Consider the following 25,998-nt stretch of genomic DNA (forward strand, 5'->3'; position numbering starts at 1 on the left):
TCCGTTGACATACAAGTCAAAATTCAGTACAACAAATTCCATTGCAAAAACAACTAAAAAGGGAGCCACTGTCGTGGTTCATTTATTTTAAAGAATGTCCAACTCCTAGAAGTTCCATGTGGTTAAAAACTAAACTAAACAAATATGGTCAATTCTTTGGAGAATACTGTGGCATATCTGATCACCACACTACACCCTTTTCAAAGAAGCCACCACATGTTAACCTTCAAGTCAAATGCATTCAGGACATAACCCCCAAGCAGCAAAAATTAAAGGGGGATTATGGGCAAAGGCCCCTGCATGCCCTGCTATATATGGCTGACTGGCATGACCAGAGCACCTACTATATCCTCATGCCAGTAGGGGAAAGGCCATCCACTTCCAGGCTCCCTAGATATTTTGATCTTTCTCTTAGCAACTCTTACCCTCCTCTCCTATCATGCTAGACCAGTGTTGTCTGAGAGAAAAATAATGCAAAGCACAAATGTGAGCCATATATATAATTTAAGATTATTTAACATTTTCTAATAGTCACATTTTAAAAGGCAAAAAGAGACAGGTGAAAAGTTAGTAATACATCCCAATATATCTAAAATATTAGCATTTCCACATGCAGTCAACATAAAAATTATTAACGAGATTTTTTGTACTAATTCTTCAAATTCTGGTGTGTATTTCACATGTGCACACATCTCAGTTTCGACTAGCCACATTTCAAATGCTCAATAGTCGCATGTTTGACTAGAAGTTCCTGTATTGGACAGCATCGTTCTAGACATTTTCCCATTAACATTAATCCCCACATTAAGGTAAACACTCCCTACTACAAATACCTAAAGACCTACATAAGCTACCAAATACCACAAACCTGAAAGATTACTCACAAGCAGATTGATAAATGTCAGCAGGTTAATGGGAATGACCATGGGACAGCCTCTTTTAGCCAATGTCTTTTTTCTTTTTCCTCCAAAAACTGTCTAAACCTATTGCCATTACTTCCTCTTCTCCACCTCTCTCCCTAATACTCTGAAATCTGTTCTCCCATCCTCAGAAGTCCATCAAAACTGCTCCTGGTAAGATAAGCAACACTCTCTTTTCTAATTTTCACTTTTACCTTGCTTTCTACACTTTATCTGCACCTTGGAGGTCACAGCCTCTATTGGTCCATATATGGTAACTTTATGACTAACAGCATTTTGAGAATGGGGGACAGGAACAATCATTGACCTGGCACTTATTGAGCACCTATTATAATAACTTACTTCAACGATATGCCAAAAAAAGCCAATAATAATACTTTATATTACTTGACTCCATATTTACTCAACACTCTGTTTCCCACACAAGATCTAATTTAACCTTTGTGTTGAGGTCCAGGCAACAGTGTAGTTATCTCCAGTAAAGTGACACATGGAAAACCTATAGTCACACAAAAAGAACTGGTGGCAGAATGAAAACCCAAAGCTGCTGCTCCCTAGATCACTTTCCCTCTCCAACACATCTTCAAATGGCCTCTGCATAGAGGAGCTCACACTCAAACACTGCTCAGATACTTTCCCTTTGCACATAATACCACAGCACGATGACATGATGGAAGCTTAAGACATTAACTCAAGTGAGGAGATACCATAAAATGGCTCCTTTCTTTTCTCCACAATATTTTTAAATGTTGCCAGAGCTTAATGGATAAGCCAAAGATTCTTAAAATCTTACTAGGATTTGGGTCAGATACAAGCAAAAAAGGTAACTGTTTCACATCCCATTATAAAAGCATAAATCATTATTAAGGAAAAAATATGTTGCTTAAAAAACTGCTTTATCTCACAGATAACCTATTGATGATCTGTATATGTAAACTATATGATTTTGGAATAGCTTAAAACTTACATTTCATATCTCAAAAAAATAACACTTTAATCAAAATGTTAGGTATGATAAGCCAATTTTAAGTTCTGGGAATCAAAACAAATCAAAATAAAATTCACAAATTTGCTTATTGTGCATTGTTGCAGTTAATAAACACTGTGTTTGAGTACCTGTCCTCTCCAAAACTCATGCTGAAATTTAACCCACAATATGGCAGTATTGAGAGGTGGGGCCTTTCACGGGTTAATGGGTTAATGGATTCATGGGTTATCATAAGAGGGGACCTAGTGGCATTACAAGAAGAGAAAGAGACCTGAGCGAGCATGTTAGCAAGCTTAGCCCTCTCGCCATGTGACGCCCTGCACCATCTCAGGACTCTGCACAGAGTCCTCAACACCAAGAAGGCTCTCACCAGATACAGACTCTCAACCTAGGACTTCTCAACTTCCATAATTGTAAGGAATAAATTCCTTTTCTTTATAAGTTATTAGTTTCAGGTATTCTGTTGTGAGCAACAGAAAACGGACTAAGACACACTGGTTCTTCTGATACACACATCCATGACAAAAATGTTAACAAGGCAATATAAAATAGAGACAATAAATAATAATAATAATAATAATAGAGGCAATAAAAAATGAAACCTTAGGATTTACCCATTGAGAAAATGTATGATGTATCTTTGTTTTGATATATTATATTAAAACAGGATATATGCTTTTAATAGTAGTTCTTACATTATGGGAATTCACCACTTTAAAATTATGATCTTAAAAATAGCTCTGATCAAACAGGTAGCAGTAGATATCGTTGTGGTAATGGAGTATCTGCATCTTGATGTCAATGATGATTAAAGGAAATTACATGTGTGATGAAATGGCACGGAACTATATGCATACATTATACCAATGTCAATTTCCTGGTTTCTGTATTTTATTATAGTTAAAGAAAATGCAACCACTGGGGAAAACTGAGTGAAGGATATTCAGGATCTCCACTCTGCAACTTCCTATAAATCTATAATTATTTCAAAATGAAAATGTTTACAAAATATAAAATAAATACACAGCTCTTAAATTTTAACCTAAATATTCTTTTTTTATTTCTTCTATTTTTTTTCTTTTTTATTATACTTTAAGTTCTAGGGTACATGTGCACAACGTGCAGGTTTATTACATATGTATACAGGTGCCATGTTGGTGTGCTGCACCCATTAACTCGTCATTTACATTAGGTGTATCTCCTAATGCTATCCCTCCCCACTACCCCTACCCCACAACAGGCCCCAGTGTGTGATGTTCCCCTTCCTGTGTCCAAGTGTTCTCATCGTTCAATTCCCACCTATGAGTGAGAACATGCGGTGTTTGGTTTTCTGTTCTTGTGATAGTTTGCTGAGAAAGATGGTTTCCAGCTGCATCCATGTCCCCACAAAAGAAACAAACTCATCCTTTTTTGTAGCTGCATAGTATTCCATGGTGTACATGTGCCACATTTTCTTAATCCAGTCTGTCATTAATGGAAATGTGGGTTGGTTCCAAGTCTTTGCTATTGTGAATAGTGCCGCAATAAACATATGTGTGCATGTGTCTTTATAGAAGCATGATTTATAATCCTTTGGGTATATACCCAGTAATGGGATGGCTGGGTCAAAAGGTATTTCTAGTTCTAGATCCTTGAGGAATCACCACACTGTCTTCCACAATGCTTGAACTAGTTTACAGTCCCACCAACAGTGTAAAAGCGTTCCTATTTCTCCACATCCTCTCCAGCACCTGTTGTTTCCTGACTTTTTAATGATCACCATTCTAACTGGTGTGAGATGGTATCTCATTGTGGTTTTGATTTGCATTTCTCTGATGGCCAGTGATGATGAGCATTTTTTCATGTGTCTGTTGGCTGCATAATTGTCTTCTTTTGAGAAGTGTGTGTTCATATCCTTTGCCCACTTATTGATGGGGTTGCTTATATTTTTCTTGTAAATTTGTTTGAGTTCTTTGTAGGTTCTGGATATTAGCCCTTTGTCAGATGAGTAGATTGCAAAAATTTTCTCCCATTCTGTAGGTTGCCTGTTCACTCTGATGGTAGTTTCTTTTGTTGTGCAGAACCTCTTTAGTTTAATTAGATCCCATTTGTCAATTTTGGCTTTTGTTGCCATTGCTTTTGCTGTTTTAAACATGAAGTCCTCGCCCATGCCAATGTCCTGAATGGTATTGCCTAGGTTTTCTTCTAGGGTTTTTTATGGTTATAGGTCTAACATTTAAGTCTCTAATCCATCTTGAATTAATTTTTGTATAAGGTGTAAGCAAGGGATCCAGTGTCAGCTTTCTACATATGGCTAGCCAGTCTTCCCAGCACCATTTATTAAATAGAGAATCCTTTCAATCTGAGCACCTCTCCCCCTCCAAAGGAACACAGCTCCGCGCCAGCAAGGAAACAAAGCTAGATGGAGAATGACTTTGATGAGTTAAGAAAAGAAGGCTTCAGACAATCAAACGTCTCCGAGCTAAAGGAGGAAGTTCGAACCTATCGCAAAGAAGCTAAAAACCTTGGAAAAAAGATGAGACGAATGGCTAACTAGAATAACCAATGTAGAAAAGTCCTTAAATGACCTGATGGAGCTGAAAACCATGGCACAAAAACTATGTGATGAATGCACATGCTTCAGTAACCGATTAGATCAACTGGAAGAAAGGGTATCAGTGACTGAAGATCAAATGAATGAAATGAAGTGAGAATTTTAGAGAAAAAAGAGTAAAAAGAAAGGAACAAAGACTCCAAGAAATATGGGACGATGTGAAAAGACCAAATCCACATCTGATTGGTGTACCTGAAAGTGACGGGGAGAACGGAATCAAGTTGACAAACACTCTGCAGGATATTATCCAGGAGAACTTTCCCAACCTAGCGAGACAGGCCAACATTCAAATTCAGGAAATACAGAGAACGCCACAAAGATACTCCTCGAGAAAAGCAACTCCAAGACACATAAATGTCAGATACACCAAACTTGAAATGAAGGAAAAAATATTAAGGTCAGCCAGAGAGAAAGGTCGGGTTACACACAAAGGGAAGCCCATCAGACTAACAGCAGATCTCTTGGCAGAAACTCTACAAGCCAGAAGAGAGTGGGAGCCAATATTCAACATTCTTAAATAAAAGAATTTTCCACCCAGAATTTCATATCCAGCCAAACTAAGTTTCATAAGTGAAAGAGAAATAAAATCCTCTACAGACAAGCAAATGCTGAGAGATTTTGTCACCACCAGGCCTGCCCTACAAGCCCGCCTGAAGGAAGTCCTAAACATGGAAAGGAACAACAATACCAGCCACTGCAAAAATATGCCAAAACGTAAAGACCACCAATGCTAGGAAGAAACTGCATCAACTAACGAGCAAAATAACCAGCTAACATCATAATGACAGGATCAAATTCACACATAACAATATTAACCTTAACTGTAAATGGGCTAAATGCCCCAATTAAAAGACACAGACTGGCAAATTGGAAAAAGAGTCAAGACCCATCAGTGTGCTGTGTTCAGGAGACTCATCTCACGTGCAGAGACACACACAGGCTCAAAATAAAGGGATGGAGAAAGATCTACCAAGCAAACGGAAAACAAAAAAAGGCAGGGGTTGCAATCCAAGTCTCTGATAAAACAGACTTTAAACCAACAAAGATCAAAAGAGACAAGGCCATTACATAATGGTAAAGGGATCAATTCAACAAGAAGAGCTAACTATCCTAAATATATATACACCCAATACAGGAGCACCCAGATTCATAAAGCAAGTCCTTAGAGACTTACAAAGAGACTTAGACTCCCATACAATAATAATGGGAGACTTTAACATCCCACTGTCAACAGTAGACAGATCAACGAGACAGAAAGTTAACAAGGATATCCAAGAATTGAACTCATCTCTGCACCAAGCAGACCTAATAGACATCTACAGAACTCTCCACCCCAAATCAACAGAATACATTCTTCTCAGCACCACATCACACTTATTCCAAAATTGACCACATAGTTGGAAGTAAAGCACTCCTCAGCAAATGTAAAAGAAGAGAAATTATAACAAACTGTCTCTTAGACCACAGAGCAATCAAACTAGAACTCAGGATTAAGAAACTCACTCAAAACCGCTCAACTACATGGAAACTGAACAACCTGCTCCTGAATGACTACTGGGTACATAACGAAATGAAGGCAGAAATAAAGACGTTCTTTGAAACCAATGAGAACAAAGATACAACATACCAGAATCTCTGGGACACGTTTAAAGCAGTGTATAGAGGGAAATTTATAACACCAAATGCCCACAAGAGAAAGCACGAAAGATCTAAAACTGATACCCTAACATCACAATTAAAAGAACTAGAGAAGCAAGAGCAAACACATTCAAAAGCTAGCAGAAGGCAAGAAACAACTAAGATCAGAGCAGAACTGAAGGAGATAGAGACACAAAAAAAACCCTTCAAAAAAATCAATGAATCCAGGAGCTGGTTTTTTGAAAAGATCAACAAAATTGACAGACTGCTAGCAAGACTAATAAAGAATAAAAGAGAGAAGAATCAAATAGACACAATAAAAAATGACAACGGGGATATCACCACCGATCCCACAGAAATACAAACTACCATCAGAGAATACTAGAAACACCTCTATGCAAATAAACTAGAAAACCTAGAAGAAATGGATCAATTCCTGGACACACACACTCTCCCAAGACTAAACCAGGAAGAAGCTGAATCCCTGAATAGACCAATAACAGGCTCTGAAATTGAGGCAATAATTAATAGCCTACAAACCAAAACAAGTCCAGGACCAGACGAATTCACAGCCAAATTTTACAGAGGTACAATGAGGAGCTGGTACTATTCCTTCTGAAACTATTCCAATCAACAGAAAAAGAGGGAATCCTCCTTAACTCATTTTATGAGGCCAACATCATCCTGATACCAAAGCCTGGCAGAGACACAACAAAAAAAGAGAATTTTAGACCAATAACCCTGATGAACATCGATGCAAAAATCCTCAATACTGGCAAACCAAATCCAGCAGCACATCAAAAAGCTTATCCACCATGATCAAGTGGACTTCATCCCTGGGATGCAAGGCTGGTTCAACATATGCAAATTAATAAACGTAATCCAGCATATAAACGGAACCAAAGACAAAAACCACACGATTATCTCAATAGATGCAGAAAAGGTCTTTGACAAAATTCAACAGCCCTTCATGCTAAAAACTCTCAATAAATTCGGTATTGATGGAACGTATCTCAAAATAATAAGAGCTATTTATGACAAACCCACAGCCAATATCATACTGAATGGGCAAAAACTGGAAGCATTCCCTTTGAAAACTGGCGCAAGACAGGGATGCCCTTTCTCACCACTCCTATTCAACATAGTGTTGGAAGTGTCGGCCAGGGCAATCAGGCAGGAGAAAGAAATAAAGGGTATTCGATTAGGAAAAGAGGAAGTCAAATTGTCCCTGTTTGCAGATGACATGATTGTGTATTTAGAAAACCCCATCGTCTCAGCCCCAAATCTCCTTAAGCTGATAAGCAACTTCAACAAAGTCTCAGCATACAAAATCAATGTGTAAAAATCACAAGCAATCTTATACACCAGTAACAGACAAACAGACAGCCAAATCATGAATGAACTCCCATTCACAATTGCTTCAAAGAGAATAAAATACCTAGGAATCCAACTTACAAGGGATGTGAAGGACCTCTTCAAGGAGAATTACAAACCACTGCTCAGTGAAATAAAAGAGGACACAAACAAATGGAAGAATATGCCATGCTCATGGATAGGAAGAATCAATATCATGAAAATGGCCATACTGCCCAAGGTAATTTATAGATTCAATGTCATCTCCATTAAGCTACCAATGACTTTCTTCACAGAATTGGAAAAAACTACTTTAAAGTTCATATGGAACCAAAAAAAGAGCCTGCATTGCCAAGACAATCCTAAACCAAAAGAACAAAGCTGGAGGCATCATGCTACCTGACTTCAAACTATACTACAAGGCTACAGTAACCAAAACAGCATGGTACTGGTACCAAAACAGAGATACAGACCATGGAACAGAACAGAGGCCTCAGAAATAATACCACACATCTACAACCATCTGATCTTTGAGAAACATGATGAAATACACTTTTAAAAAACGACTCTGAGCATGCAGGCGGAAATGTGTTCTTCATTCTTAACATTAAGCTTGCATCCCAAAATGCATCTGTTTTCACCTGTTTAGAAAAACAGGGGTTTCCTAAACATTATAGTTTTATAATTATTATTAGCATTTCTTAAACATTATAAAACCAGCATAGACAAGGACTACAATGTCTAAAAATCATTAAAAGAGATGAGCAAAGCAATAAGGAGAAACGATTTGATAAAAATAAAAAGTTAAAGAATTAGACAATAAAGAATGGGCATTTTTTGTTAACGTTTACTTTCAAATGTGTGCTTGCTAAAACTCTCTAAATGGAGGTTCGGGGGCAGGGAGAAGAGTGTCTGCATAGGGTGGGGAGAATAGCGTATTTCAAACTCTCAGGCTTGTCAGAAGACTGATAGTAAATCAGAGCCCTTTTCCTCTTCTACATGGTAACATTTTCCTCGTGCCAGCCGATAGTAAAAGGAAGAAGCGTATCAGGTTTTTCAAAGCTTTATACTTTTAGAGCAGAAATGTTTTTAAGAATATAAATATATGTGGCAGAAAGAAAAATTCAGCGATGACAACAGTAAAGACCATCCTCTCTAACAGATACAGAACTGTGTAATGCAAAGGGATTAAGTAATCATTCCCAGTCTTACATTCTTCATAGCAAGCATTTATGAGACGGACTACTTGGACCTGAAAAAAACTAAAATACTTGAATTTCCATTCAGATCAGGAAGAACTCACTGATTCTTATGTTTCATTTAGAGAATATACTATTATCATGTTTTAATATAATAAATATCCATTTATTTCATATAAAAATGTCCTCGTGTTGCAAAATGCCACTAATACATAATAGATGTGTTTTACTGATCAGTAAGCCATTTGAATATATGCTTACAATTCTTGTTGCCCATATATGTCATGCCCCTAAGTTTCCCCCAATCATACAACCCACTGACCATCTCTCTTGAGAGAGCCATTTATGTCCACCTTCAGGGTCTAGGTCAGCAGTTGACCAGTAAAGGCTTTCCTTGGTCACTCCTTCCTCAGTGATTGTCTCTTCTGCTGACTGCTCACACAGCCTGTATATTCCATTTGAGATGTAATCTATCTAGTATTGTTCAAATTCCTTTTTTAAAGATACAGATTAAACCTTTGAAATTGGATTTTAACAGTCTCAGGAGCCAAAGCCGTATCTGATCTATTTTATTTTGTTTTAACCCAAAACCTAGCATAGTAGACTTTTCATAAATGCTATTAGTCCCACACTGGCTTAGCCCTACTAAAGTGCATCTTGTTAGTTTGGTGCAGCATTCCAGCACACAAAAATAATTTTTAATATTGATTCTGTAATCTTTCACAATAGCTATCTTTTTAAGCTCTATGCTAGCAGAAAAAAGAAACCCATACTTTGTATGATTTCATTCAAGTCCCTAACAAAACCCTTAACAAGAAAAGGTCAAAGAAAAAGCCCTGTGACATTCCACAAAACACCTGAGGCTGATAAGAGTTACACCCAAACTTTTAGGTGGAACGCTTCCGCAGATCCCAACAACTAAGAAAGGAGCATACGTCAGTGGAATCCTAAGAGAGAATGACCAAGTGCTTCACTGAAAATGAGATCATCTAAGTTTATGATATTACCCTTCCTTAAAGAAGCAAACTAAGTTTGTCATGACAGTTTCCCAGTTACCCAACTATTTTCCAATTGACTACTGCATTTTTATTTTAATGTTTGTAAATCATCTACTTAAAGATCTGAGCTTAATTTCTTTAAAAATCTCCAGGATGTCATCACTTACAACAGTCTTCTAGGATCTTTCTGCTTCTCCAAAATTTCTCAAAGATAATGTCCCAGAGAGCATATCTGCAACTTTCTTCAGTACCCTGAAATGGTTTCCTTTAGCGCTTCCAGAAGGCATGCAGCCTTGCCAACACCTTGATTTTAGCCCAGGGAGACCCATTTCAGACTTCTGCCCTCCAGAACGATGACATAATAAATCTGTGTTTTCTTAAGCCACCAAGTTTGTGGTAATTTTTACAGCAGCAATAGGAAGCTAATACAGTCCCTGATTCAAAAAAATCTTGGCGCAAAATCAAGCTCCTTTCTCTCCGCCAGGGTCCAGTGTTTATCTCTAGACTCTTGGTCTAGATTTTTCCTCCATTAGCGGGCTGTCCTTTAATACTCCTGAACCCTCATGCCAAGCTCTAATTTGTTCATCCCTCAAGACTCACTTTTATACCCTGTTTCTTGACCTACTCCCCGATTCCAACTCATAATTTTACTTCTATAGTCTCAGCTACCATTTCTACTAGGCCTTTCCTAGGCCTGGTCTGCCATAAGCTTAACCTAGGTCTACTTTGCCTTGTTATAGGATTCTCAGTTTCTTTACTTCACCTGAATCCATAACCATTGCCCTAATGTTTACAGACTACTTAATATCAAATCAAAATAAACTGAGATAAGTGTAGCAGTAGTAGGTTTTGTAAGTAAAGAAAGGAGTATTGGTAACATTAAACAGAAAGTTTAAAAATACTATAAAAACAAACTATCTGCTGAAATGAATTCAAACTTCTACACCTAGATGAACTACACCTCAAGTATTAGCTGAGTCACTGAATAACATTTTGAAAATTATTAGGTAACAAAGGTGCCATACAGCTGGATTATATTCAAATTCACATTAATATTAAAAAGGGGGAATGAGACACAAAGGCAAATCCTAAAAACTAAAAGACTGGTTAGTTTGACAGTGATTCCTGCTTTCAGATGAGCCTGTCAGCACTAAAGACAACACATGTTCACCAAGAAGTCATGCCAAATTAACCTAACATCCATTTATGTAAGGACAATTAAGTCAATTATTTAATAGGAAAATGCTGGGGATAGAGGATAAACTAAGTTCAACAAAGTTTTCCTTATTAGCCATATAAACATATTAATGTTTCAAAATTATCAATAGTTTGCATCTTGAACCATGCACTGTTGGTGGGAATGTAAAATAGTGCAGCTGTTAAAGAAACAGTATGGAAATTCCTCAAACAATTAAAAATGGGATTGTATAAAACCTAGCAATCCTACTTGTAGGTATATATCCCAAAGAACTCAAAGCAGAATCTCAAAGAGATAGTTGCACACCTATGTTCAATGTAGCATTATTCACAATAGCCAAGAGGTAGAAGCAACCCAAATGTTCACTGATGGATGAATGGATAAGTAAAATATGGTAAATACGCTCAATTGAATACTACACAGCCTTAAAAAGGAAGGAATTCCTATCACATGCTACAACACTGACGAACCTCAGACATTATGCTAAGTGAAATAAGCAGTCACAAAAATCAAATATACGATTCTACCCATATGAAGTATCTAAAGGAGTCAAAACCATAGAAACAGAAAAGAGTAAAGTGCCTGCCAAGTGCTGGGGGGAGGAGGAATTAGTGTTTAATGGGTTCATTTGCAAGATGAAAAAGTTCTAGAGATCTGTTGCACAGCAATGTGAATATATTTAACACTACTGAACTGTACACTTAAAAATAGTAAAGATGGCAAATGTAGTGTTATGTGTCTTTTACTGAAATATAAATTCAAGACTTTACAAAAGGAAAAAAACCTTGAACTGAACAAACAACATGATTTGTAATAACAAAAATTTTAGTCATGCTGATTTGAAGGCATTAATCACGTGTAAAACCTTAAAATCAAAACCTTTAAGAAAAAGTCGAAGAGGCCGGGCACCGTGGCTCACGTCTATAATCCCAGCACTTTGGGAAGCCAAGGCGGGTGGATCACCTGAGGTCAGGAATTCAAGACCAGCCTGACCAACACAGTGAAACTCCGTCTCTACTAAAACTACAAAAATTAGCCGGGTGGTGGCATGCGCTTGTAGTCCCAGCTACTCAGGAGGCTGAGACAGGAGAATTGTTGAACCCAGGAGGCGGAGGTTGCAATGAGCCGAGATTGCGCCACTGCACTCCAGCCTGGGCCACAGAGTGAGACTCTGTCTCCAAAAAAGTAAAAGAAAAAGCTGAAGAATAAAAGTGGGAGTGTTATTTAGCCTAAGAAAGACAGTGAAACCTAAAAGAATTAGCACAGAAGAGCACCTAAAGTTATTCTGTGCTTAATGAGAGTTTATTCATTCATTCATTCAAAAACGTTTATGGAATACCAATGAAGTGGAAGACACTGTTCCAGGTGTTTGTGATTTGCTAGTGAACAAAGATCCCTGCCCTCATGAGATTTTATATTTCAATGAGGACAGACACACAATAAACATAATCAATAAGTATGGTAGGCTCCCTCTAAGTGGCTCCCAGTGGTCTCTGGTATTCATACTCCTATGTAATTCTGTGTGTGTGTGTGTGTGTGTGTGTGTGTGTGTGTGTGTGTGTAGGTATGTGTGTGGGGTGTGTAGGTGTGTTGGGAGGGTGGGGTATTGGACCTAACAAATAGAATACAGCAAAAGTGATGGGCTGTCACTTTCAAGATTAGGTTATAAAAGATTGTGACTTCTATCTTGCTCACACACTCCCTCTTGCTCTCCCCTACTTGCTTGCTCTGAATCTTGTGCACTGCCCTGTAGAGAGGCAAGCAGTTGAAGGCGGCCTCCAGACAACAGCCAGCCCTGAACTCAGGCCCTCGTTCGACGACCCATGAGGAACTGAACTATGCCAACTACCACACACATGCATTTATAATGACTCCATCTCCAGTCGAGCCTTGAGATGACCACAGCCCTAGCCAACACTTCAAGCATAGCCTGTGAGAAACCCTGAGGCAAAGGGCCTACCCAGATTGCTGCCAAAAACTATGATAATAAATGTTATTGTTTGAAGCCACTAAGTTTTGGAATGATTATTTTACATAGCAACATATAACTAATACATTAATTATATGCCATGCCAAAAGGAAATGCAAAAAAGCCACATGGAGCAAAGTAAAAAATAGAGGAGAGGGTATGGGTGCAAGTCACAATGTTTAAAAGGGGTATTACCAATACTTACACATGAATGCTTAAAGCAGTATTATTCATAAAAGTCAAAAAGTGGAAACAACCCAGCTGTCCATTAATTGGTAAATGGATAAACAAAACGTGGTATGTCTATTCAATGGAGTATTATTCAGCCACAAAAAGAAATGAAGTACTGATACATGCTACAACATGGATGAACCTCAAACATATGCTAAGTGAAAGAATTCAGTCACAAAAACCACATACTGTATGATTCCATCATAAGAAATGTTCAGAAAAGAAAATTTATAGAAATAGAAAGTAGTTTAGTGACTGACTAGGGCTGGAGGTGGGAACAAGATTAACTGCAAGGGACATGAGGGATCTCACTGGGGTGATGGAACCATTCTAAAACTGGATAATGGTGGTGGTTGCTCAAATCAGCCAACTTATTAAAAATCATTTAACTGTACACTTAAAACAGGTAAATTTATGATATGTAAATTATACCTCAAAATGGCTGCTGGGGGTGTTAACAGGGCATCATTGAGAACATGACATTAGTAGAAGTTTGAAGGAAGAAGAGTATTAGCCATGTGCATATCTGGGGAAAACACCCCTGACAACAGAGAGCCTATGCAAAGACCCTTGGGCAAGAGAATATCTGGTGTGCTTGCTGCACAGCAGGGTGCTAGTGTGGCTGGAGTTGAATTTGAAAGAGAAAGGTCGGAGATGAACAGACAAAATTAATGATGGATGGAAGATGGTAGTGATGGGAATCATATAGTTTTGTTTTTTTCTTTTTTTTTTTGGTCTGTTTTTTATATATATAATTTGTATATTATATATAATTTATATGTATACAACATGTATAAATATAAATTACATATATATATAATTTAAGTTCTGGGATACATGTGAAGAATGTGCAGGTTTGTTACATAGGTATACACATGCCACGGTGGTTTGCTGCACCCATCAACCCATCATCTGTATCAGGTATGTCTCCTAATGCTATCCCTCCCATAGCCTCCTCCCACCAACAGGCACCGGTGTGTGATGTTCCTCTCCCTGTGTCCATGTGTTCTCACTGTTCAACTCCCACTTATCAGTGAGAGCATGCCATGTATGGTTTTCTGTTCCTGTGTTAGTTTGCTGAGAATCATGGTTTCCAGCTTCATCCATGTCCCTGCAAGGGACATGAACTCATCCTTTTTATGGCTGCATGGTATTCCATGGTGTATATGTGCCACATTTTCTTTATCCAGTCTATCACTGATGGGCATTTGGGTTGGTTCCAAGTCTTTGCTATTGTGAATAGTGCTGCAATAAACATACGTGTGCATGTGTCTTTATAGCAGAATGATTTATAATCCTTTGGATATATACACAGTAATGGAATTGCTGGGTCAAAAGGTATTTCTGGTTCTAGATCCTTGAGGAATCACCACGTTGTCTTCCACAATGGTTGAACTAATTTACACTCCCATCAACAGTGTAAAAGCATTCCTATTTCTCCATATCCTCTTCAGTATCTGTTGTTTCCTGACTTTTTAATGATCGCCATTCTAACTGGCATGAGACGGTATCTCATTGTGATTTTGATTTGCATTTCTCCATATAGAGTTTTCTATACCACTGGAAGGACTTGGCTTTTACTATGAGAGAAAAAAGAGAAGTACATAAGGTTCTGGGAAGAGGAGCAATAAGGTCTGACTTGAATTTTTAAAAGATCATATAATCGTTTAAGTTACAAAAAGAAAATATAAAAGGCACCATGTAAGCTAGCAGATTCCAGAGTTACTGACCTCTCTTACCTGACTGGGATATTGGAGAAGTCTTCCATTCAAAGGACGGGGAAACTTGTTAGTGTCTCAAAATGTGACCTGCAAGCCACATACATCAGAATGACATGGAGACTGGTAGCACGTGCAGGCCCTCAGGCTCCACCTCTGACTGCTGAATATCTGGGGCTGGGGATGAGACTCTGAATCTTACAAACTTCCCAGGTAATATCTTTAAGAAACACAATGAACTAGACAAACATTAAGGTCTCTTTAAACTCTAAATTATGAGAAACATATAGGCTACCTAGACCATGGTTATTTAAAGAAATGACTAGGATTTTCAAATGAACATCTGAATTGATTATTTTATTATAGATGAAGTCATCTTTTTTCCCATTCTCAAAAATTCTTACCCAGTTGTTTTTTTTCCCAGCATAAATTTCCATGTTCTCTCCATACTGTGGCTCTTCCAGTAATGTCTGGTATTCAAACATGAGGCGGGAGCTCTCCCGGAGGCGGCTGCATTGGAATTGGTGATACTGTTGCACAAGTTCCTTCACCACAAGTAAGAGACATTCAGGATTTGAAGGATTCCAGGAGGCAAGATTCTGTAAAAGCCATAACAAATAAAAGACCAGTTAAAACTGAAATTTCATACAAATCCAGTATCACATTCACACATCAATGTAGAGGAAAAGAGTAATAGAAATCTAAGAGGAACAGACTACTCCTAGTTAGCCATATACCCAGAGATGAAGTTAGAGAAATCTTTTGATATTGGCAATTTCTCCTGCCTTCTAAAAAAATCCTTGCAGAAAAATTGAGGAGGAATTCCATCATGAATAGGCAGAAACAGTGAAGTGTAAAGCCGGGTAGTAACAAAACAAGAAACCTAAATATCCTAGAAGACCATAATTTTAGCCCTGGAAGACTTAATTTGTTTCTTATTCTTTTATAATTTTAATTTTTTTCGATCTCTACCTAAATTCAGCATTATATGCTAAAGTAATTCAACTCAGATCCACAGACCATCTGTATCTGTAATACCAGATATAAATAAACGCTCTGTAAACACTAGAGCCTCACAGAAATATAAGCACAATGGTGACGGTTAGGCCTGAAAAAGATAGGCATAAAATAGAGACATGGGAAAATGTCTGCCAAATGCGCAAATCTGAATAACCACAGTTCATCCATCAGTCACTCCTCCAAGTAAAAAAGGATGGTTCCAAGAAAAAAGCAGCTAGTTCAGCTTGGAACTCAATCACACTCATGATTTTCCTTGAGACAACATACTTAGGTATGCAGTAGTCTTCCATGTGTACTCTCATTTTGTCGCACAGAATATTGAAAGCGTGTGTACTCAAGGGTCATGACTTTATAAAATTCATATTTTTTATTACTTCATCAAAGACATTCTTAAGTGAACTGTTGTTGTTTTTTAACTGAGTATGTGTGACAACAGAGAATAAAATAACTATGAGTATAGCTTGATGTCTGCTGTGGTTAATGCCAAGTCATCAGTTTTGCACACCACTGCTTCTGCAATGTAAATGCAAATATTAACACTGTAAAAAAGAAGTCATAATATCTTAATATGATTATGAAAACAGTTTTGACTTTGCAGACCCTTGAAATGGTCTCAGGGACCCCAGAGGTCTGCAGACCACACTTTGAGAACACTACTTTATATTGTCCTAAGGACAAACCAAGCATAGCTTCTATCAAAAGAAAACAAATAAAAAGTAAAGGAATGCATTTTTTAAAGGAATTACTTTGCTCCACTGAGTGGGTTGATTTATAGGAACTAAATGACAATGGGGAAATCAGTAAGTGTTCTTTCATGTATAGGAAAAACAGGTCTTAGGATGTTCAAATAAAGACGATGAACAGAGGAAAAGGTAAGAGCTTCAGTATTGTACAGTGAATAAGAGGGGTATCTTGATACGAAAGTGATTTGGTAAGTAAAGTACAAAGTTTTCCCTGGCAAATCTGTTGACCTCAATAGCCGGACTCCTTCTGAGCTGTTCAAGACTAAATTCAAAGCATCAATAAGATATAACAGCATTGTATAGAACTTAAAATGATCTTAACATAGCTTGCTATGCATTTCCTTCAGAGAGCACTGCTAAACATTTATAAGCAAGAATAAAATACAATATTCCATTTCTTGGTCAAGTATTCCTTATCAGTCCTCGCTCCCTACTAGAGCAAAAAGAAAAAGCTTTAGTTGTCTTGATTTATATTTTTTAAATTCTGTCATTTCTCCTTAGTTATTTGGCAAGTTACAGACCTATATCCAAACAGTTTTTAAAAATTATGAAAACATATAAGTTGGCAACATACCTTACCAACTTGAATTCATTTCAAGTGATTCAAACGAAGTGTTAAAGACATACTAACCAGTCTCCTTCCATTAAAACATAATTTCTTTGTTGATCTCCTTAGCCATTCAAGGCAAACTCACTGGAAAACACTCCCATCAAGGATGGTTTAGCTATACTAAACAAGATACAAATTCCTCTAGTATTGCTATATGACCACTTTTACTTGTTAGGTAATTTGCGGTTTGAACCACTTTGCCTAGAAGGGGAGAAAACAGAAGATATATAAAGTTTTAGTTACTCCCTAAGAATAGGGCATATTTTTAAAACAGATCTAGCAATACAAGGCATTGGAGCTTTCCATTCTCTCGAGTATGAGATAGAGAAAAATGCCCAAAGGTCCTTCAGGGAAAGAGGAGGAGGCATAAATTAGCAGGCGTCTATGAAAAAGAGAAAAATAAGTGTCTCTCTATTCACAAAGTTCTTCTACTTCTTCTTGGTAATGCTTGAAGGAAGAAATCTAAAATGGGGATGGCCACAAAGAGTAGGCACAGGGCACATCACATATTAACAGAGAAAAGAGCATACAAAAAAAGGATTCCAAAAATGAGGAATGAAAAATGCATTCAGAGAAAGTGATAAAACATAGTCAAAGACAATAAACAAAAGCAAAAGAAAATTCACTACTATTTTATAATAGAAACTTCATCATTCACACTAAAACACCTATGAAACAGTTTAGGGAAGGTATCGCACCAATTCTTTTTAAAGACTAGTTAACTAGAGAGATTAAATAACTGCTCACATTCAAGTGTAAACAATAATTGAGACTGTGTAGAATGTAAATCTTCCTACTCTTCCTCCAATCAGTTAACTAAAATATCAGTTTTGAGCCAACGAACTAGCACTTGCCTCTCTGTGGTCATGAGCGAACTCATGCATAGTGGTAATTTTGGATACTTTGGCTCCCCTGTCCAGGCCACCTGACAGGAGGTGCGCTCCCAGTTCATGTGACCCTTCACCTTTCCACATTTCTCTCTCATAAATACATTCCACCACCTACCTATGGGCTCCCATATCAATGGCCCCGCAGTCTTGAACAAGCCCAACCAATCCTCAGAGTTCCTCCTTATCAGAGCTTCCTTCTTCAGAAAGACAGTGAGCAATAGTAGTTTCAAGGCCTAGCTCACCCTCAATTCCGGTTCCACTTATTAAAACCCATAGTTTTTCGGCCACAGTGCCACAAATTTAGACATGCGTGAGGATACCAATGAATGGAAAACATTAAGAAACAATGTAGTCCATCCATGTCTTTGGGGAGATAAAGGAGGAAACCAAGCAAATGAAGAAATGAGACTTGGAACCATCTCTGCTTAATAAGGGAGGAAAAAAAATTTTCCGGGGGGGGAAATTCTTTAATTAAACTAATCATGATAAAAATGTTCAACTCATAAAAAGATAAGGTACAGGAATACATTAGAAATATAACAAGAAAATTATCTAAAAAAATCTTACTACAAAATTTTGCCCAACTCTCTAGCATATCAGTAAAATAAAAGGAAATTAAAAGAGACTGACAATATATGAAAAGTATGCAAGCCCACTAGTAAAGAAGTATAATTTTCCTCACTTCTCCTTTTTAATAAACTAACTTTTCATTGAAAAGTAATATATGTACACAGTAAAACAAATATTTTTAAAGTGGCATAAAAGAATGTAAAGAACAATATTAAGTCTCCCTCCAGACTATATTATGAGATCCTCTCCCTCCAGAAGCTACTTTTCCCCACACAGGGCCTGCACATGACACCAATGTCTGACCCTCCCTAAGTTCCTCCACATGACCCATGGCTCTGCCACTCTATGCTGCCTCTCCCACTCTCTGAAGCTCCAAACACTGCTTCCATGGTCCATGCTTCCCTCAGATCAGTGTCTTCCTTTCAACTTATTATCCTGATAGTGCTTCAGCTCCACAAATTGTTTCTGGCTCCCATGGGACCCTCTGATTTGGCCTGTCCCTCACCCAGCATTTCCCACAAGAGAAGAAAGTAGGGCAAAAATTATGAGAAACAATGTTTATATCTTAAATTAGCCAAGTTCTTTTTTTCAGCAAACAGCCAATGTTGGTGAAGATATAATTTCATGGACCTTTTTATACATAGAATTGTAAACTCATACAAGTAGTTTAACTATATGCATGTGTGTGTGTGTGTGTGTGTGTGTGTGAGAGAGAGAGAGAGAGAGAGAGAGAGAGTCTTAGAAATGTTTATTCTCAATGCCCCTAGAAATCTTATTTCTGGGAATCTAGCTAATCTGCAAATAACTAAAAATAAAGGGGGGGGGAACTTTATAGATAGAAATACACATAGAGTCATTTGTAATATTATGAAACTGCAAACAATCTAGACACCTGATAATAAGAATTGTTATAAAAACTGTTAATGTAATTCAAATAAATAATCTGCAACTATGTTTCTATACTATTACAGTAGGTTTATACAATTATATATAATTGTATAAACAATTTATACAATTATATATAATTATATGTAATAGTATTATATATAATTGTATAAACAATTACAATAGCACAGAAACAACTGCAATAGCACAGAAAATACTTTTGTTAAAATATTAAATGAGGAGAGACATAAATCTGCATACACATTATGATTACAACTTGGCTATCCCCATCCTCTCCCAATCTTCCATAGCAAAAACCATCTATACATGGAAAATTTATTGGGAGAAATGTTAATAACTGAAATCCATAGTTGGAAGCTATTTAAAAGAGTTTTTTTCTTCTTCCTGTTTTTCCGTATTTTCCAAATTTTCTGAGTGTATATACATGTATATGGATGTATGTATACATAAGACATGAACATACTTTCATAATGGAAATATAACTTTTAAGAAAACATAATAGCATACTTCACATATTTTATTTCACACTTCACATATTTCATTTCAAACTGTTTTTCAATCTCAAAGTTTAAGAAATTCCATTTGTCATTTTTACATTTTATAAGGTCAGACTCCAATTGTCTTTTCTAAACAACTAAAAAAGTTAGGCAGTGCTATAACCTTCTGGAAAACAAATCTTGCATCATTTAGCCCTAAATACATATGCTTCCAGTAACTCTGAATTTACTATTTCTTAAATTCTGAGCCTCATGGAACATTTCCAGAAAGCGAATGCAACATGCTAAAGTGTAGTGGTCACAGTTGAAGCAGTTTATTGTGCCTTCCTTAGCCAAAACTCTTTTGTGTTGCATTCATCTAAATGCAAAGTCTTACTAAGCAAAAAACAAATTTGGAGGCATCACATTACCCAACTTCAAACTATACTATAAGGCCATAGTCACCAAAACAGCATGTTACTGGTATAAAAATAGGCACATAGGCCAATGGAACAGAATAGAGAACTCAGAAACAAAGCCAAATACTTACAGCCATTTGATCTTCAACATAGCAAACAAAAACATAAAGTGAGGAAAGGACACCCTATTCAACAAATGGTGCTGAAATAATTGGCAAGCCACCTGTAGAAGAATGAAACTGGATCCTCAGCTCTCACCTTATATGAAAATCAACTCAAGATGGATGAAAGACTGAAATCCAAGACCTGAAACCATAAAGATTCTATAAGATAACATAGGAAAAACCCTTCTAGACACTGGCTTAGGCAAAGACTTCATGACCAAGAATCCAAAAGCAAATGAGACAAAAACAAAGATAAACAGATGAGACTTAATTAAACTAAAAAGTTTCTGCACAGCAAAAGAAACTATCAGCAGAGTAAACAGACAACCCATAGAGTGGGAGAAAATCTTCACAATCTATACATCTGACAAACGACTAATATCCAGAATCTACAAAGGACTCAAACATATCGGCAAGAAAAAAACAAATAATCTCATTAAAAAGTAAGACACATGCACACCTATGTTTATTGCAGCACTATTTACAATAGCAAAGACTTGGAACCAATCCAAATGCCTATCAATGATAGACTGGATAAAGAAAATATGGCACATATATACCATGGAATACTATGCGGTCATAAAAAAGAATGAGTTCATGTCCTTTTCAGGGACATGGATGAATCTGGAAGCTATCATTCTCAGAAAGCTAACAGGAACAGAAAATCAAACACAGCATGCTCACGCTCATTAAGCGGGAGTTGAACAATGAATGGACACAGGGAGAGGAACATCACACACCAGGGCCTGTCAGGGGTTGGGGGGTAAGGGAAGGGAGAGCATTAGGACAAATATATAATGCATGTGGGCCTTAAAACCTAGATGATGGGCTGATAGATGCAGCGAACCACCCTGGCTCATATATACCTATGTAACAAACCTGCACGTCCTGCACATGTATCCCAGAACTTAAAGTAAAATTTTTTAAAAAGTGGACTAAGGACATGAACGGACAATTCTCAGAAGAAGATATACAAATGGCCAACAAGCATTTGGAAAAATGCTAACATCACTAATTATCAGGGAAATGCAAATCGAAACCATAATACCATACCACCTCACCCTGCAAGAATGGCCAAAATAAAAAACCAACAGATGGCGTGGATGTGGTGAAAAGGGAACACTTTGACATTGTTGGTAGGAATGTAAACTAGTACAACCACTATGGAAAACAGTGTGGAGATTCCTTAAAGAACTGAAAGTAGATCTACCTTTTCATACAGCAATTGCACTACTAGGTATCCACAGAGCGGAAACATTATATGAAAAAGATACTTGCACACACATGTTTACAGCAGCACAATTTGCAATTGCAAAAATGGGGAACCAGCCCAAATATCAATCAACAAGTGGATAAAGAAAATGTGGTGTGTGTGTGTGTGTGTATATATGCACACACACATATATATATACACATACACACACACACACACACACACACATACATATATATGAAAACTACTCAGCCATAAAAAGGAATGAAATAATGGCATTCACAGCAACCTGGATGGAACTGGAGACTATTACTCTAAGTGAAGTAACTCAGGAATAAAAAAACAAACATCGTATGCTCTCACTCACATGTGGGAGCTAAGAGCTACAAGGACACAAAGGTATAAGAATGAGGACACAAAGGTATAAGAATGACACATTGGACTTTGGGGACTCAGGAAAGGGTGAGGGTGGCAAGAAATAAAAGACCACACATTGGGCACAGCGTACACTGCTGGGGTGATGGATGCTCCAAAATCTCAGAAATTATCACTAAAGAACTTATTCATATAACCAAATACCACCTGTTTCCGAAAACCTACTGAAATACAAAAATTAAAAATTAAAAAAAAAACCTGTATACAAATGTTCATAGTAGCATTATTCCTAATAGATAAAAAGTACAAACAACCCAAATGTCCATCAACTAATGTATGAATAAATACAATATGTACATACATACAATGGAGTATCATTCCACAATAAAAAGAAAGGAAATACTGATTCATGCAATGACAGGGATCAACCTTGAAACATTAAGCTGTGCAAGAAGGCAGACCTAAAGGCCACACATTGTATGAATCCATTTATACAAAATGTCTAGAAAAGCCAAATCTACAGGGATAGACTGTAAATTAGTGGTTGCCTAGGGCTGGGGACTTGGGGGGAAATGAGGACTGCTAATGGGCACATGGTTTCTTTTTGGGAATGATTAAAATGTTCTAAATTCACTATGGTAATTGATGACTGCACGACTCTGTGGATATACTAAAAACAACGGAATTTTATACTTCAAATGGATGAGTTATATATCAATTACATCTCAATAATGCTGTTAAAAAAGAAAAAAAATCTTTCTACAACATAGAAAGTAATAGTGCATTAGGGAAATTCTAATTTTAAACTTCTAATGTCTATAATCATAAATAAATTATATAGAATATGCAGAAAAAATAAAATAAATGGCAAGTCTTAGGATATCACCAATAACATTTTACATTTCTAACAAAACTGGAACTGAACAAGCACGATTTTTTTAAATGTCACTCCATCTGGAGAACACCAAGGATAACAACAAAAATAAATTTGCTATTGACCTATTTGTAAGAGGACCAAGTATTATCAACAATAAGTGTTTATACTGTACATTTTGTTAAGTATGTATAATTCCTTTAATATATCATCTAAAACAACTGAAATGAAATCATTTTAAACATATTTTCCTAATTTCTTCAAATATAACAAGTTACAAATTTTGAAAAGTCGAGTGGACATAACATGAATTTGAGGATGGGAGAAAGAGAAGCTGGATTAAGAAAAGCAAGTCTACTCCTTCTTCCATGTAACTACCGTTCAAATATTTATAGTCATATGGCAAACAAAAAAAGGTAACACAGCACTGCCAATCATATATATCCCTTATGGTTTTTAACTTGCAGATTATATTTTGGGATTTTGTTCTTGAGAAGATTCAACTATTAAGAACAAAATGAAGTGGACACAAGAAAGAATATCATAGCAGTACCCTTCATTACCACAAACTGTAGCACACTCATAGAAATAAATATTGGTAAGGCAAAAAAAATTAAGCAGGGTAGTTCTGTGATCCTCCATGGCTTTATTTTCAAATATTCTAATAATTCTCTTCCCCCTTGTAAGCAGAGCCTATAGAGTCTGATGAGATTGTTGCTATGATGTTTGAAGTTGTTCATTACGGTCTAAAACACAGTGGATTCTGGGATGCACAGAAGCTAATTAGAAAGAAATGCACCTGCGGAGGGCCCACTTCGGCCGTCTCTCTGGCCAGGTTTCCCTCGGTGTGCGACTGTGCGCTCAGCCCAGCACCATGGGGAAGTGGGACAAATGGGTGGCCTATATGCATCCAACAGCAATGGCAAGATCAAGGGGTTCAATCCAGTCTTCAGGGCCAACAATACAGGATTATCTGAATCGACCAAGGTCTACCTGGAAAGAAGTAAAAGAGCAACCAGAAAAGAAAAAGAAAGGCTCCAGGGCTTTGGCTGAATAAAATGAATGAGAACTGGAAGAAAGAACTAGAAAAACACAGGGGGAAATTGTTAAGTGGAAGTGAGAGCTCATCCAAAAAACGACAGAGAAAGAAAAAAGAAGAAATCTGGTAGGTATTCATCTTCTTCTTCATCAAGGTCTGATTCTTCCAGCAGTTCTTCAGATTCTGAAGATAAGGATAAGAGATAAGGAAAACAGAGAAAGAAGAACCGTTCACATAAATCTTCTGAAAGGTCCAAATCAGAAACTGAATCAGACAGTAAGGATAGTTTTAAAAAGAAAAAGAAGTCAAAAGATGCCACTGAGAAAGAAAAGGACCTTAAAGGACTCAGAAAAAAGAGAAAGATATACTCAGAAGATAAACCTTTATCATCGGAGTCCTTGTCAGAATCAGAGTATATTGAGGAGGTACGAGCAAAAAAGACGAAAAGCAGTGAAGAACAAGAAAAAGCAACAGAAAAAAAAAAAGAAAGAAAGAAAAAGAAGCATAAGAAACACAGTAAGAAGAAGAAAAAGAAGACTGCTAGTTCAAGTCCTGACTCACCATAATATTAAGAAAAATCAGGATTCCCTTATAAAGAAAGCACAATGTCTGAGGAAATTGCAACTGTGAAAACTACAACATATTTACTAAAATGCATGAATTTTCTTGTTTTTAGAATTATTCCTGGACTATTCAGTAGCCACTCAGATGCCACTGTGTGAAAGGGCCATAAATGTTGCCTGCTGCTTGAACATCTATTTTTTTCTCTTCCAGCGCTTGATAACTCTGGGAGATAATACACTGCAGTCGTACTAGTGGTTAAGATATTTGGGAATAAAATCAATACTTTTGACTAGAAGTGTCTAAGGATAAACCAACCAAAATTGAATCTGGATACATCTTTAAGATGTGATCAGAAATGACCAGATGACTCTAGTTAAAATTTTTGAAGGAGGGATTACATTAATATTTCAAAACCCTTATTCTGTAAATAAGTGTATTTTAATTTTTTCCCCTTATATGCTTTTATTTACCTGGGGAAGGAGGTTGGAGGGGGTGGTTTGCTATCTCTTTAGCTAGCAGAATAGTGTGCCTTTGATCCTCACACATCTGTATTGTGGACACAGCAGCCATGCTTCACGGGGAGGTCAAAGCTGGCTACCAGCAGTCTTGCCCTTTACTGAGCTTAGCGTCATCCTTGGATGCTGCCATATGCTGCTTTGAGTGAACTAGAGAAACAGCCATTTGCAGCATGAGAAAGTCCCAAAAGCTCTGGGATTTACCTCCACTTCAATAATCATGAATATTTTTTAGCATTAGAATGTGTTATGCCATTTGAAATAATTTTGATTACACTTTGGCTTGGGAAAGGAATTATTTTAAATAGACACTGGTACTTTTTGAACTTGATAGCTAAGGATTCTAAAATGCATATTTTATACTAAGTTTTAACCAGTCAGGAAAATTTTATGTAACCAGTGATAGTTTATTTTTTGTATGAATTTTGTTTAGGCTGCAATGTTTAGCTTTTGTTAACTCCTCACTCTTGCTGTCTTAAGTTCATTACTATGTTTAACAACCTACTTGCCACGATATTTAGCATGTAAAATGCAGGGTTTTGATTAAAAAAAAAAAAAAAAAAAAAAACAGCTTCATATTGAAGCTGAGACTTACCATAAACAAGTTGAGTGACAAAGAAAAAAGAAAAGAAAGAAATGCAAATATCTGCCATCCAAATGAATACCTAAGTAGACAGCAATAAATGGCCACTTCTGGGATTAATTTGGGCTAGTAAAAGTATTCCTAGAAACACAGGATAAGTCCTCACACTTACTTAGGAACTGTGTCTGACAAGTAAACTGAATGTACGCCAGTAAAACATGGCGATTTGCGA

At 37.0% G+C, this 25,998-nt stretch overlaps 1 protein-coding gene and 1 pseudogene across 7 annotated transcripts in view; one reads left to right on the forward strand and one right to left on the reverse strand.

The window, feature by feature from the left end:
* BABAM2 (BRISC and BRCA1 A complex member 2) overlaps positions 1-25,998 on the reverse strand; it is a 454,559-nt gene that overhangs the window by 300,827 nt on the left and 127,734 nt on the right. For all 6 annotated transcript variants that reach the window (XM_050754004.1, XM_050754003.1, XM_050754001.1 and 3 more), the window contains one exon: positions 15,210-15,404. In XM_050754004.1, coding sequence (XP_050609961.1) covers positions 15,210-15,404 — 195 coding nt within the window. The remainder of the gene's footprint in view (positions 1-15,209; positions 15,405-25,998) is intronic.
* On the forward strand, positions 23,940-25,084 carry LOC126933838 (protein FAM133B-like; annotated as a pseudogene). Its single transcript, XR_007718738.1, has one exon. The product of XR_007718738.1 is annotated as a protein FAM133B-like (transcript).

This window comes from Macaca thibetana, chromosome 13, assembly GCF_024542745.1.
Source record: "Macaca thibetana thibetana isolate TM-01 chromosome 13, ASM2454274v1, whole genome shotgun sequence".
NCBI lineage: Eukaryota > Metazoa > Chordata > Mammalia > Primates > Cercopithecidae > Macaca > Macaca thibetana.